This window comes from Carassius auratus, unplaced genomic scaffold (assembly GCF_003368295.1).
Source record: "Carassius auratus strain Wakin unplaced genomic scaffold, ASM336829v1 scaf_tig00014634, whole genome shotgun sequence".
Classification (NCBI taxonomy): domain Eukaryota; kingdom Metazoa; phylum Chordata; class Actinopteri; order Cypriniformes; family Cyprinidae; genus Carassius; species Carassius auratus.
In genome coordinates, this window is record NW_020524514.1 from 40,028 (window position 1) to 55,088 (window position 15,061).

Here is a 15,061-nt window from a genome sequence, read left to right on the forward strand (position 1 = left end):
ACTAATTGCCCAATTGCACAGCCTTAAGAGCGTGCATATCATGAATGCTGGGACTTGTTTGTTTTCTGACAATCTACTGAACCTACTGGTAACTTGTTTGCCACGTAGCAATAAAAAATATACTAAAAACCTTGATTATTCTGGTTAGTCACATTGTACTGCTATTATTTTGAACAATACTGTACACCTATGAAATCCCATTATCTGTACCCTTTCTTTAGCATAGTTTGAAGATATATTAATCTTATTCCATTTTGTTAAGCTCAGAGATTCAACTGTGTTACCCAAATTATTTTAAGATGTGATTTTTGTTTCTCTTAATTTAGGGGAAATGTAATCTTTTGCTCTTCTCCAAAGTATATAGTTTCTGAGCCCACAGCTGTTCACTCATTAGAGTTTACACACATTTCACTGCTTATTTGTTGGGGGAAATGTCTTTTTTGTTTTAGGACCATACTATGGAAAGTCTTTTTAACATTTAATCCATAAACTGTACTAGTATATTTTTTCATGTTACTAGTACTTATTTTTTAGATACTAGTATCTTTTCCATTAAGTACTAGTACTTATTAACTGTTAGTGCTTTTTTTTTTTTAGGTACTAGTGTCTTTTTTTGAAGTTACTAGTACTTAATCATTAGATACTAGTGCTTATTTATTCAGTACTATTACTTATTCATTAGATACTATTACTTATTGATTAAATACTAGGACTTATTAGATACTAGTACTTAATTCAATAGTGACTAGTAACTTTTGTTACTAGTAACAAATGTAAAATTTTTGATGTTGACTTCTATGGGGATCAGTCATTGAGATAGCAGGTATTCCGTTTGGACTACGATTACCATACTGGACAGAAATGCAAATTTAAGAGGTACTAGTATCTATTAAGTTCAGGATATCTCTGGTCTGAAAAGTTACTAGTAACTATTAAAATAAGTACAAGTTATATTTTTGTTAACAAGAAGACTATAATTAAATACTAGTCAGTATTGGAATTAGTACTAGTATCTTATAAATGAGCACTAGTATCTAATGAATAAGTACTAGTAACTTTATAAAAGACATTAGTACCTAATGAATAAGCACTAGTACTTGATGGAAAAGATACTAGTATCTAAAAAAATAAGTACTAGTAACATGAAAAAAGATACTAGTACGGCTCATAGATTAAATGTTGCCTAGGCTTGCCATACTGTACCATATTTTTAAACGATTCCCCTTGTATTTCACTAGTGAACTACATTTCCCATGATTCCTCGTTTTCCGAGTTTCAGATAAAAACATCCTGAAAATAACGGTCGGTTGACAGACTGTCGCAGTACAGGGGAGGCGCGTTCATGTAATCGTGCTCTCCGAGCAATACAATATCTGGAGTACACCTAAATAAATAAACCATGGCTGAGGGCGACAATAAAAGTGCAAATCTGTTGGTAAGTGCTCTGTTAATGTTCCGTCTCACGGGCAGTTCGCCTGCTGTCGAAATGTATGTCTTATGATTGTCTTCTTTAGCAATATGCTACGCGGACATCTACTGCGGTTATCTCAACATTAAACAGAATAAACAAATGCATTACATGACACAATTAAGCTTAATTTTCTTTAATTTAGTAAATGTTGGTCTTGTATATGCTCCGAACCGAAGGTAAGTTAAACGCAACGGAAATGAACTGCGTGATAAGGTGTTAGCAAGCTAATCAACTCCGTGCTAACAAAACGGATTACTCCGTACATCTAGCGTCTTACTAAATGGTTTTTATGGATAATTGATTTATTTGTTTGTAATATATTTGATACATTGCGTTTTTCAAGTATTTGCTTTTGAGTTTTGCTTAGGGTTAAGCTTGACGAAAGTCTTGACATCCTGGTCTAGATTTTTTTTTTTTTTTTTTTTTTTTTAGATTAAGTTTACATTCGTTGTAAAGCCTCCAAGAACTATGTTGATGTTTATGCTTTAGCCTTTTAAAATACACTTTAAAATTTTAACTACATATAATTGTACGTGATATATCCCAGATAAAGGAAGTAACTTCGCTGGACAGACCCTTTAAATGTGGCCTGCTGGTTTGAACACAGGATTTCATAGTCGCTGTTCTCCTAAACTTCTTATATATTTGATATAAATTGGTGTCTATTTAACATTCTTGACATTCCAGCTGGACTTGCCCATCACATGAATTCATGACACTCCCATTGTACAACGATTTCCGACAATGCCGTGTCGTCTGTCGTAAGAGAGCTCGTTGTTTTGACACCGTTACTGACTGAAAGCTCTTGTCCAGGCTCAAGAGACGAGTCAGCTGGAGGAGCAGCTGCAAGGATGGGGAGAGGTGATCCTGGCTGGAGATCAGTTCCTGCGCTGGGAGAAGCAGTGGTACCCAGCAGTGTTAGTGGGTCCCACCTCAATCCTGTTCATGTGAGTCATTAGAGCTGCTTCTTGAGCAAAGGCCTAATCTTAAACCTCTATCTGATATTCAGAATGAGGTCATGAATGCCAGGGGACTTATTGCTTGTATACGGTCATTTACATTCTGAGAGAATAGAATACTATTTTTGAATTTAGAATAATGTTGCCAGCAGGGATGCACCATATTGGATTTTGCCAATATTTTCCAGCTCATTTTGGTAGCCGATAGCCATTGCCAATACCGATATATTTCCTTTTGTTTGGATTGAACAACAAGTCTCTCCTATGTGGAAATTATCAACATTCTTTTTAAATTTGGTTAGTTTTTAACAGGAACTTTTATGTTGGAATTAAATAAACGATAAAGAAGTTCTTTTGTAATGAAAGTACATGGAAGCTTTATAAATAAATAAATAAATTGAATATGATTTGCTGGATTTTTTTTTTTTCTTTAAAAAGATGAAGTAGTAACCATTACGTTTTATTTTAAGATTTAACATTTGTAGATGGTCTGAAGCAAAAGCGCAGTCAATCCAAGTGTGAAAGCACCCTAAGATGCTTACGTTTATATAAAAAAAAAAGTGTATGTATGTATGTGTGTGTATATATATTATATATTATAGTGTGTGTGATATACTTTTTAAAGGAAAGTTCTTAATAGTGATGTCTTTTTATAAGAATGAGTTCCTTTTTTATTCTTCCTTCTTTTACTTTCAGAAACATCCTGTGCTATGAACTAATCATGTGTCACTGTGTTTTTTTTTTTTTTTTTGCTGTTTTTTGATTAATTGCGTACAGTTTATGATCTGTTTTGTCATTGGCAGGCTAATCTACTTCTTGGACCCCTCTGTGCTCACTGGTCTGTCCTTCACTGTCATGATCCTGTGCCTGTCTGATTACTTGGTGCCCACTCTTGCCCCCCGTGTTTTCGGTTCTAACAAATGGTGAGTGAATGGATGACTGCTAGTCCTGCTTTCACCCACAGGCTTTGAAGTTACAATCTCATCATCTACTAGCGAGGTTAATCAAATGGCATGTTTTTCTTCAGATCCTCTGGGAAGAGACGTAGGTATTTGCACAGCGTGTATGTTCTTGTCTCTTCTGGTCTCGCCTGACAAGTTCCCTTGCTCTAGTTCAGGAGCCGGGTCTCTGGTGTCTTTGAGTGACAGCTTGCAGTTGCTGCTGAGTGTCCAGTGTCAGGCACAGTGTTGCTTTGACTCAGCAGATCTCCACTCTGCACTGAGAGGTCTTGCTATGCACATCACATTCTGCAGAGCGAGTCGAGATCAGACCCCTGGCATTTATTTATTTTAGTATCTGGCAGCTTCCTGTGGCTCTAAGTTTTAAGCCTTCAATATGGTCATGTTTTATGCCCAGAAATAAAATGCAATGGCTAAGCAGAAATCAAAACAGATTCCCTCTTCGTTTATGAGTAAACAATTCTGATGTGTTTGTGGGGCCTGTAAAGACATTGTGTATTGTGCATGTTTTCACTATTTTGTTCCTGCGCAGGACCACAGAACAGCAGCAGCGTTTCCATGAGATCTGTGGGAACCTTGTGAAGACTCAGCGCCGTGTGCTTGGATGGTGGAAACGTCTGTTTGCCCTGAAGGAAGAAAAGCCAAAAATGGTATGCTTATTTGACAGCACCTTCCTTGTTTCATGTCTTCGAATTTACTAGTGACTCATAAGCATTTCACACTCGAACCAAGCTACTATTTTCACACCACTGAGTTGTCTTTATCACTGTTGCTCAGCAGTAAAAACAAACAAACACAAGCCTAGCCCTACTTCTACATAATTAAGGAGCACTTGAGCCTCTAAGAGAACATTTTTATGTAATGTTCATAATCCTGAAAAAATCCATGATGTAGCTTATTAGAATGCAGTTATATGACCATTAAATCCAAGATATGAGGGCAAAAAATGACCCTTTGTTGGTTTTTCTCTAATACATTTATGATATTTATATCATATCATGTAGTTTAGCAAGATCACTTGAGCAAGAGTGCTGGTTTTCCAGAATATCTAAAACTGTAAAGGTAATATTTTAGACACAATGTTGTCAATATCATCTGTTTTGCTCAATTTCACAAAAGGAAATAGTTCAGAACAAAGCCACAGCAAAACTGTTGTTTCTTTCCCTTTAATTAATCCAAATATTTAAATGAATCAAGTGAGCCAATGAGTTATAGGGATAGTTCACCCAAAATATGAAAATTCAGTAATTAATTACTGTTCTTCATGTCATTCCAAACCCTTAAGACCTTCTATCATCTTCAGAACACGAATTAAGATCTTTTTGGATGCATGCATTGTGGTATTCTTGAGAATTGCGGAAGAGAAAAAAAAATGCTGAATAAAGCGATTTGTTTTCTTTTGTACACTAATATTCTCGTAGCTTCATAAAAGTATGGCTTACCTCTGATGTCAGCTATATTATTGAACTATTTTGTTGAGTTCTGTGCACTGCTTCCTCTCTGGGCCTTGAAAGTGGTAGTTGTGTTTCTGTCTATGCAGAGTCAGAAAGCTCTCAGATTTCGTCAAAAATATTTACATGTGTTCTGAAGATGTCTTGAATGTTTGGAACAACATGAGGGAGCGCAATTAATGACAGGTTTAATTTTTGGGTGAACTATGCCTCTAAAGACCGTCACTTGCTTTCTCAATGGTTGACTGAAAGAATCGCTCATGGAGACAGTGAGCAGAAAATCTAAATGAATTGATCCGATGTTGTTCAAACCAAGTAGCTTGTGCAAGTGAAAGCATTTGTGTATATTCTTGTAATTCCTGTAGAAAACGGTCTCTCTTGTTTTACTTCTCTGCAGTATTACCTCTCCGTCATCAGCAGTCTTGTGGCTGTGGCCTGGATCGGACAACAAGTGCATAACCTCTTCCTCACCTACCTGATCGGTATGTACACGGTTTATATAGACTAAAAGTTTACCAAGTTAAGCAAACTGCTTGATGAAATCCCCTGAGATGAAAGTGTTGTATAACATTAGTACAATATGCTGCTCATGTCCTGTCTCTTACACCACAAATGCATTCCGACTTTCTAGCAGCAAAAAGGCTGTAAGATCTATGACACGCCACAGTGTGCAAACTGTAGAGAAGTCACTGTACTTTATCAAAGCTAAGCTCATGCAAACAGTGACTAGGCTGCTCAACAAAGAGGTCCTTGTATATAGGTCACGCAAAGCAATCCGGAAATATGCTGCCACTTACCCTCCCTCCACATAAGGTTGTTAAATCTCTTTGTACCAATTAGGTTTAAGTCATTTTTCATTTGGGATGAAAGTGTTGTATCCATTATGAAGTGAATAGTACTTTCAAAAAAAAAAAAAAGAAGATTCCAGTCATATCGATATCCCAATAAGAATAATTGTATGATATATAGAACAAGAACTGTAAGAACTGAACAGTAGCTCTTATTCAGTGTCTGGGGTAGGTTTGTACCTCCACAGGGCTATTGTATTAGTGATTGACCACTCATGTTCTGTTTTCTATCCACAGTGAGTTTCCTTCTGCTTTTGCCTGGCCTCAACCAGCACGGCATCATCACCAAATATACTGGCATGGTGAAGAGAGAGGTCAACAAACTTCTTAAACAGAAGGAGAAGAAGAATGAGTAACAGATTAGGCTCTAGTGAAAAGTGAAATCCGGATAAATTTAAGTGTTAAAGTGTCATCTGCCCCACTCAACGTCAGATCTCAACAGACCAATGCAAAGCCTGAGCTGATCCAGTAAACGGCTTAAATGTGCGCTGATCTCTCTTGAGGTTCTTAGGTATTTTTTCTTTTGTTTTAAGGTTTCATTTCAAATTATACCTTTTTGTTTTCCATGAAGTATTTTTTTTTTCCAACACTGAAATGTTGCGTTCATTTCAGCCGTTTTACGTCAATGTATAATTTACGTCGTAGTAAATGTGTTAAGTCTGTGCAAAATCTAAAACAAGCTTAATTTCATCTCATTCATTTTTAAATTGAAGCATCTACCAAACTTTAACTTTATTTAATTAGAAGCACAGACCTCATCATCAGTAGTCTTCTTTCTCAGATGGTTTGGAAATATGCATTTCTGCACTGTTCTGAAAATTGCACTGGAAAAACCGAACTGGAGTGTTTGTGTCGGGGAGCTGTAGACCCGTACTGCTGTACTAGTGCTGTGTGGACCTCATTACTGTCCTCTAGCTCTAGCCTCTTCCCAATCCAACACCTGTTGCTGGGCTGTATATACATGTTCATTTTCTCTCCTCATGTTTCTTTGTTTCTGCTGGCTTGTCTTAAGTTTGTCTTCTCTCTTCTCTCTCTCTTTTTAACTCTCATTTTGTGTTTGGGCGTGTTCAGCACAATAATAAACTGATTGAAAACTTTTTTTTCCCCAAATCATTGTTATTGTCAACTATTAAAAAAAAAATCAGTTTTAGTGATAAAGCTGAAATAATATGTAGATGGTACTAGATGAAGAAAAAATAAGTGCAAATTTGAAATGCTTACTTGGCAGAAAACACACACACACATATACAACGCTTGTATATTATTTTAAATAATAAGAAATCATATTTGGGTTAGTGTTAAGTATTATTAATTAGTATTTGCTATTATTTAGCTTTTATTTTAATTTTAGCCCTCTATTTCGGTTTAGATTTAAATTATAGTAACTTATTCAGAGACCGAATATACCAGATAATTACATACCTTCAAATTTACCTTTTTTTTTTCAGTTTTTTTTTTCAGTTTTGAAGACCTACATGCCGTGTAGAACTTTATTTGACTTCTAACCACTACAATGAAGTGTCTCGAGTCCTTTTGAGTACTTTTTATTAGTTATTTATTGTTGCCATGTTTAGTATAAATGAAAAGAGTCCCTGTTCATCTCCCAACGCCGAGCTTCCCACAGAATGCTCTCCCCAGACTGTCTTCTGACCGGCCCGGGCCCAGCTGCTGCCTTCTCATCTCCTGTAGCCCAAAATAGCAAAATGCCTGTTTGCATGGTCATTTATGAGAGTCACTTGCATACTGCAACACAAACTTCAGCATCTACTTTTGTGTAGATACACAGTGGCTAAATTACCTGTGATAATATTATGCCTGTGCCAGGGGACTGGCTGTCCACATGCTTCATTTGTTTGATATCTTTTGGAAGTGGTGCAGTGCACGGTTTGATATGTTGTCTGGTACAGTGTGGCCTCGGCGGGGTTGGTGACCTCTTTCATCACGACCCCCTCCCTGTTCTGTGTCCTGTTCTGTAACCCCACTCTGTGCAAGATGTAATGCTGTACATATGCATAACAACATCCTAAGCAGGGCTTCGGGACCACACAATTTACAAATTAAGCACTGATCCTTAGTACTAATTTGGTATTTTGAGCTGGTACTTCTATGTGTTTTATATGATTTTCACATACTCAGTAGCTTCAACATCCTACTGTGAAGATGTACTACTGCCTTCAACTGAATAAAGACTTCAGACTTACTGGTATGATGTCCCTTGGGCCGTGTACATCTCTGGAGTGTGTCTGTCCTCCTCGTGACACAGGGATGTGACTGAGCTCCAGCTTTCCATCATACTGAGAGGAATGACATGGATCTCGGGGCAGAAGGACCAGAGCTTGACCGTCGAGGCCTCTCCCAGAAAAATACTTTTATTAAACAAGAGTTGAAACGTTAGTTCCTGTCAGCAAAATTATTTTTATTTATTTAGTGCTTTTTTTTTTTTTTTTTAAATAATAGCACTATGAATTAAGGTGACCAATGACTATATTTTAGTTTTCCTAAAAGAGGACAGGTGGGGTGAGGGGCTGGGGTGTAGTTGCTGGGTGGTTAAAGTAGTGCCCAAAGTAGCGCAATGACCATATCCCAAAATATCAAAACTCTAAATATGTCATTTCCATACTTGTTTTTTTTTTTTTTTTTTTTTTACAGTCACAGTTTTATCATAGGCAAAATGCTAAATGTGTCAATACAAGCGTTTCAGTCAAATGTAATTTATGCAACATTTCAAACCTTTAACCCAGGAGGGAAAATCAAGCCATGGCAACAGATTAAACATAGCCCAATTCCATGGGAAAGGTCAGATCTGACTGATCAAGTGTTGAGAGGAGAGATGGCTGACAGATCATGCTGGAGGATTTGCTGCTCAACAGATCCTGAGCTCATTGACAAATATCTGATCTTCCTTTACACAGAGCAGGTGTGATCCGAAATAGAAAGTTAGAGTGAACAGTGGGCGCTCATTCAGAAGAAATTCAAATACGAAATTAAATAAGAATTCTGCACCCTTGACAGTTTATGCACCCCCTCGTTTAAATCGCAGAATTAGGGATAACCGGTTGCACATGCCTCCCAGAACTATTCAGAATTTTCAGCGTTATATGTGTAATGTTCTAATGCTGTTCCTAATGCGCTTTTCTACCAAGGGGTTGAGAAAAAGAAAAAATGCGATTATGCAATGTTAAGCTGAGAGCTGGCAGCGTGCTCTTACCTCTGCTTGTGTAGTAGAATAAATGTCTTTAGTCTGATCGCCAAGAGTCAGAGTGCTTTGATGCATTGGCCGTTTGCCCCGTGCGCACGGTGTCGGTGTGCAACTGGGACGCTCTTTGTTTGAAGTCATCTGATGATTGCCTTCAGCACATCCCAAAGACACAACTGCAGTTCTTCTTCTTAGAGATGGCACGACTCTATAAAACGAATTAAAAAAAACAGAGTATTTTTGATTGCCGCCTTTCCACTAGGACTGAAGATCAATCACTGTGTGATCCTGTTGTTTCACAGCAGGCGCTAGTAGCAACGCCAAAACAAGACTTCTATCAAGAACGCTATTAACGTAAGAACGCTATTAACGTGTCAATAATATTCTCAGTATTTAAAATAATAATAACAACTTAGAAAAGTGGGGTAAATGTTATGAATAATATTAATGTTAATAAGTTGTACCACTATTTGAGAGCACAGAAATGTCAAGTTCTGTTCCTGTATGAGATCAGCTTCTCTGAGCACAATTATAAATGCATGCCAAAAAACACATTTGACATGTTTGCGTTTGAATGGTTCTAAAAATATATGCCTCTATACAGTTTATATGTTAAAATGGCAGTGGAAAAATTTACAGAATGTCACTTTTAAGTGCTTTCTGCTCCAGCACATATGATTTATAAGAATAACAACACTTTTAGAGTTGCATCCCTCATTTCATTTGCGCATACGTACAATTGACAGTAGGCCTGCAGTTGACAGAAACAATTGACATTTCTTCGTAAATGATCAGGTGTTTTTATTGCATTAACTGAACAGTGATCACACATCAATTTGACAAAATATTTGTATATTATAATGTACAATCAGCACACAAACATTATTGGCATTGCTTAAAAAATTTAAGAGATTCAATAAACTTGAATCTTGAATCAATCGTAAATAATTTCACATATTTCCCTTGATATATTCAGTCACAGTACAACTGAACTCATCTGACACAACCTTCATTCAGATTGAACATGAATGCTGTGTGCTTTTTTCTGTGATAGATTAAAACTTTTTCACACTGAGGGAAAGTGTACAGCTTTTCATTGTGACTTACGGTAAAATATGCCTCTTAAAGTTTCCTTTGTGTGGGAACATCTTTCCACACTGAGGGCATGTGAAAGTTTCCTCTGTGAGTTCTCATGTGATCATTAAAAGCCCATCATAAAGTATGTTTTTGACCCCTGTTCCTGCTCTTGTTTTCATTAGTTTGATGCAGTCTATTGTTTGATAGCAGACTTAAACAGCGCACTACCGCCACCTACAACTGTTAGCGTGAATTAACCTTTTACTGTCTATGGAATTAACCACACACACAACACCCTTCATTCAACTCTTTTTATTACAGTACAGTAAACATTTACAGTCACAATGAGCAGCAATTCTGTGAAGCATGCCAAACAGTACGGGTAATCATATTTTGTAAATACATTAATTTTTATATTTAGTTCCATAAAGACTAGCACCAAAATTAAAAACACAAAATTAGGAAAAAAAAGAAAGAAAAAAAATCAAAATGTGACAGGAAAAAAATTAAAATATATAAAAAGAAAGTTATATTCAAATCGCATGTGTTTAATTATTATTATTATTTTAATGCACATTATATTATTTTCTATACAGCTAGCTAGATCTTGGAATTTGCTTGATTGAATCATCAACAAGGATTGTATACATTCTTGACCAGGACAATTCTACTTTGGAAAAAAATTAATTAAAACAAATAAAATAAAATACAAAAATGCTACTTTTTTTTTAAATATAGGCTATTCCTCTAGGTGCATGCTTGACCCTCTCTAAATATACTATAGAGCATCAGAGAAACAAGTGCGCAGCCATCTTCAGAAATCTGTCTCTGAACTTTTTGCAGTAGCTGGATACCACCTTATTTTTCTCGTAAGAGCAGGATAGCTGGATAAGGCCAGTTAGGATACAGCTGTGGCTACTGGGCATGCACACATCAATATAGCATAATTATTTTAACACTATACAACAATAAAACATAACAGCTTGTTCTGCTGCTGGATATGGCAAACTGGTGCATCTTACCATATTTTTTTAAACTATTATCTAAGTTATGAACACACCGGTTTGTGGATCACACAGATTTTCAGTTGACTATATGTTGTTTTTCTTCTCGTTATTTCTCTACAGTGGCTAATGAACTGGAAGTCTCACACATTTGCAAAACAAGGCTTACTTCCATATCGAAAAATAAGGTGGATAGCTTCACTGTTAAAGAGTAATCCGCTGGCTGTAGTGGATTTACTTGTAAATTTAACACAACTTATGTGCATTGTAATGTTTGAAGAAGATTTCAAAAATAAATAAATAAATAAATAAATATCAGTAGACCTGGAATATTTTAAACTGAACAGTTCATTCAGAAATCCTTCACACTGTGGAAATAAAAACAGAAGGCAGAAGACGATGAGTGCAGCGCTGAAAAGAGGCGGAGCTACAGAAGGTCTTTATTTACATTTGTGTATTCTGATATATGTACAGTTTTCCAGACTCCACCCTCACTGTCTTGGTTTTCTGTTTTATTTCCTTCCCTTACACTTTCTTTAACAATAAAGTACTAGATGCACAAATTTTCTGCTGCCATTTAGACTGAACGAGAGCTTATTCACCACTAAAGGTTGTAGATGCAATGGTAGAAACGCAATCTTTAGGCATATCTGGCACGATCTGGATTTCAAGGGAACATGACTGAGGCACGCTTTGAGAACAATGCTTTTCTCTGTGATAGCTCAGACCTTTTCTCGAGGTGAAACTGTTTCCACACTGAGCGCAGGTGTACGGCTTCTCTCCAGTATGCAGCCTTACATGATCTACCAGGTTTGCTTTCTTAGTGAAACTCTTTCCGCAGTACAAGCACACGTACGGCCGCTCTCCCATATGGATTTTGTGGTGTTTTATCAAATAATCGGCCGTGGCAAAGGCTCTGCCGCACTCGGAGCACACGTGGGTTTTCACGCCCTCGTGTATTTTCTGGTGCGCTTTGAAACACAGGAGCCACAAAAAGCTTTTCCCGCAAACCGAGCAGACGAAAGGTTTCTCGTTTTGATGAATCTTCAAGTGTCTCTTTAGGTACGACTCTAAAACAAAGGTTTTATTGCAGTGCTCGCAGGTAAACTCCCTTTCTTCCGAGTGAGAGTGGCGCATGTGGATTTTCAGACAGCTCGCCCACGCAAAACCCTTTCCACACTGAAGGCATTTAAAAGGCTTCTCCTCCGTGTGAATTCTCATGTGAGATGTAACGTTTTGTTTACTGATGAAGCTCTTTCCACACTGAGGGCAGGTGAACGGTCGCTCTCCGGTGTGGATTTTGATGTGATCCTTAAGGTGTCCTTTATTCAGGAAGCTCTTTCCGCACTGAAGGCACGTGTGCAGACACTCTCCAGTGTGAAGTTTGATGTGATCCTTAAGGGTTCGTTTAAAACTGAACCTCTTTCCACACTGCGAGCAGGTGAAGGGCTTGCCTCCATCGTGACTCAGTAAGTGACTCCGAAAGTGCTCGTTGCGTTTGTAACTCTTCCCACACTGAGGACAGACGAAGCGCTTCTCGTCGCTGTGAATCAGTACGTGATCGTTGAGGCTTCTTCTGCGTGAGAATCTCTTCCCGCACTGAGGGCAAGCGAACGGCTTCTCTCCGGTGTGAGTTAACATGTGATCGTTCAGGTGGCCTCTGTGGGCACACTGCTTTCCACACAGAGAGCAGGCGAAAGGTTTTTTGGCTGTTGTCTGAGTGCTGCTTTGAGAGAGATTGTTTTTTCCTGTTTGGGGGCAAATCAATGATTTTTCTCCAGTGAGGACATCATGAGCTTTGTGAAGCTGACGTCTCTCCTCCATTTCATTCAGAGCTTGACTTTCCTCTTTCACTTCCGTCAGGCCTGATATGACAACAATACATTATTAAAAACCAACAGAAAAAAAAAATCATTCAATTGTCTAATCAGCTCTAACTGGTTACATTAATGCATCACAATAATAATAAAATAAATAATAAGAGAGAAACAAATAATCAGAAATAGACACCAACCTTCCTGGTGCTGATTTTCTGCTGTGCAGGGTTCTGGATCAGATGTGTCATCATGCTCCTCTTTAATAAACATCATCTTTAAAGTTGCATATCTCCTTGATATATATTCCTGCTTATTCCGCTAATAACGAGGACAACGCCAATATGTCTAGCGTTTTATTCAATTTGATCTTAATTGTGTCTTTCTGCTACGAATTCACAATACGTCTGATGGTTAAATGTGTGTGTTTTGAAATCAGTATCCAGGGACACAAGCTGTCATTTAAAGGGCTGCGTTGTCATTGTCTTGTTCTTGTGATGTTGGCAAGCTCACTTTATGCGCAGTGCTGCCACTAACTGGACTGGAGGATGAGAAAAAACTCTTCTTTATCTTTATTTCCCCTTTATTTTCCCCTTTTTTTATATAATATTTAGAATTCAATATAATTATATTTAAAAAATAAACATATCTGTTTTATGTCACATTTTAAAGTTTGTATTGTTTTTAACAACAAAATTTAAATTGCACCAAAATAAAAAAAATAACATAATCATAAAATAAATGCACAGCGCACTCGTTTCCTTTAGAAAAAATAAATAAACGAACAAATACAGGTGGATCTCAATAAATTAGAATGTCATGGAAAAGTTCAAATTGTTAACTCATGTATTAAATACATTCAGTGCACACAGACTGAAGTAGTTTAAGTCTTTCGTTCTTTTAATTGTGATGATTTTGGCTCACATTTAACAAAAAAAAAAAACACCAATTCACTATCTCAAATTAGAATACTTCATAAGATCAATAAAAAAAATAAAAAAATAAACATTTATTGAATTGTTGGCCTTCTAGAAAGTATGTTCATTTACTGTACATGTACTCAATACTTGGGCTCCTTTTGCTTTAATTAGTGCCTCAATTCAACGTGGCATGGAGGTGATCAGTTTGGGGCACTGCTGAGGTGGGATGGAAGCCCAGGTTTCTTTGACAGTGGCCTTCAGCTCTTCTGCATTGTTTGCCATCAACCAACTTTTGGTGCTTTTGGCAGTGTGCACAGGTGCCAAATCCTGCTGGAAAATGAAATCAGCATCTTCAAAAAGCTGTCCAGCAGAAGGAAGCATGAAGTGCTCCAAAATGTCTTGGTAAACGGGTGCAGTGAGTTTGGTTTTCAAAAAACACAATGGACCAACACCAGAAAATGACATTGAACCCCAAATCGACACAGACTGTGGATTCTTAACACTGGACTTCAAGCAACTTGGTCTATGAGCTTCTCCACCCTTCCTCCAGACTCGAGGACCTTGGTTTCTAAATGATATACAAAACTTGCTCTCATCTGAAAAGAGGACTTTGGTTTGGACCACTGGGCAACAGTCCAGTTCTTCTTCTCCTTAGCCCATGTAAGACGCCTCTGACATTGTCCGTGGTTCAGTAGTGGCTTAACAAGAGGAATATGAGATCTGTAGCCAAATTCCTTGACACGTCTGTATGCCTTGACCCCAGCCTCAGTCCATTCCTTGTTAAGTTCACCTAAATTCTTGAATCCAGTTTGCTTGACAATCTTCATAAGGCTGCGGTTCTCTCGGTTGGTTGTGCATCTTTTTCTTCCACAGTTTTTCCTTCCACTCAACTTTCTGTTAACATGCTTGGATACAGCACTCTGTGAACAGGCAGCTTATTGGCAATGCATTTTTGTGACTTACCCTCCTTGTGAAGGGTGTCAATGATTGTCTTCTGGACAACTGTCATATCGGCAGTCTTCCCCATGATTGTGTAGCCTAGTGAACCAAACTGAGAGACCATTTTGAAGGTTCAAGAAACCTTTGCAGGTGTTTTGAGTTGATTGGCAAGTCATCATATTCTAATTTGTTGAGATTTGGTGGGTTTTTGTTAAATGTGATCCAAAATCATCACAATTAAAAGAACCAAAGACTTAGACTACTTCCGTCTGTGTGCATTGAATTTAATACATGAGTTTCACAATTTGAGTTGAATTACTGAAATAAATGAACTTTTCCTCGACATTCTAATTTACTGAGAAGCACTTGTAAATAGTCTTTTGGGAACAGTCCACACGTGTTTGATTGTGGGGCTGGCTGCAG

At 37.5% G+C, this 15,061-nt stretch overlaps 3 protein-coding genes across 3 annotated transcripts; 1 reads left to right on the plus strand and 2 right to left on the minus strand.

Moving 5' to 3' along the window:
- The first annotated feature begins 1,278 nt into the window (after window positions 1-1,278).
- Window positions 1,279-6,364, plus strand: LOC113074433 (ADP-ribosylation factor-like protein 6-interacting protein 1). The gene is made up of 6 exons (XM_026247281.1): window positions 1,279-1,435; window positions 2,285-2,418; window positions 3,234-3,353; window positions 3,922-4,039; window positions 5,238-5,322; window positions 5,926-6,364. The coding sequence occupies exons 1-6, from the start codon at window positions 1,400-1,402 to the stop codon at window positions 6,042-6,044; spliced, it is 612 nt and encodes a 203-aa protein (XP_026103066.1). The 5' UTR covers window positions 1,279-1,399; the 3' UTR covers window positions 6,045-6,364.
- Window positions 6,365-6,651: 287 nt separating this feature from the next.
- LOC113074434 (uncharacterized) lies at window positions 6,652-9,295 on the minus strand. Its single transcript, XM_026247282.1, has 4 exons — window positions 8,897-9,295; window positions 7,890-8,054; window positions 7,487-7,688; window positions 6,652-7,371 (listed from the first exon to the last, which is right to left on the minus strand). Exons 1-4 carry the CDS (start codon window positions 9,023-9,025, stop codon window positions 7,259-7,261), a joined length of 609 nt encoding a protein of 202 aa, XP_026103067.1. The 5' UTR covers window positions 9,026-9,295; the 3' UTR covers window positions 6,652-7,258.
- A 1,231-nt stretch (window positions 9,296-10,526) lies between these two features.
- On the minus strand, window positions 10,527-13,254 carry LOC113074435 (gastrula zinc finger protein XlCGF57.1-like). Its single transcript, XM_026247283.1, has 2 exons — window positions 12,980-13,254; window positions 10,527-12,830 (listed from the first exon to the last, which is right to left on the minus strand). Exons 1-2 carry the CDS (start codon window positions 13,053-13,055, stop codon window positions 11,560-11,562), a joined length of 1,347 nt encoding a protein of 448 aa, XP_026103068.1. The 5' UTR covers window positions 13,056-13,254; the 3' UTR covers window positions 10,527-11,559.
- Between the last annotated feature and the right edge of the window lie 1,807 nt (window positions 13,255-15,061).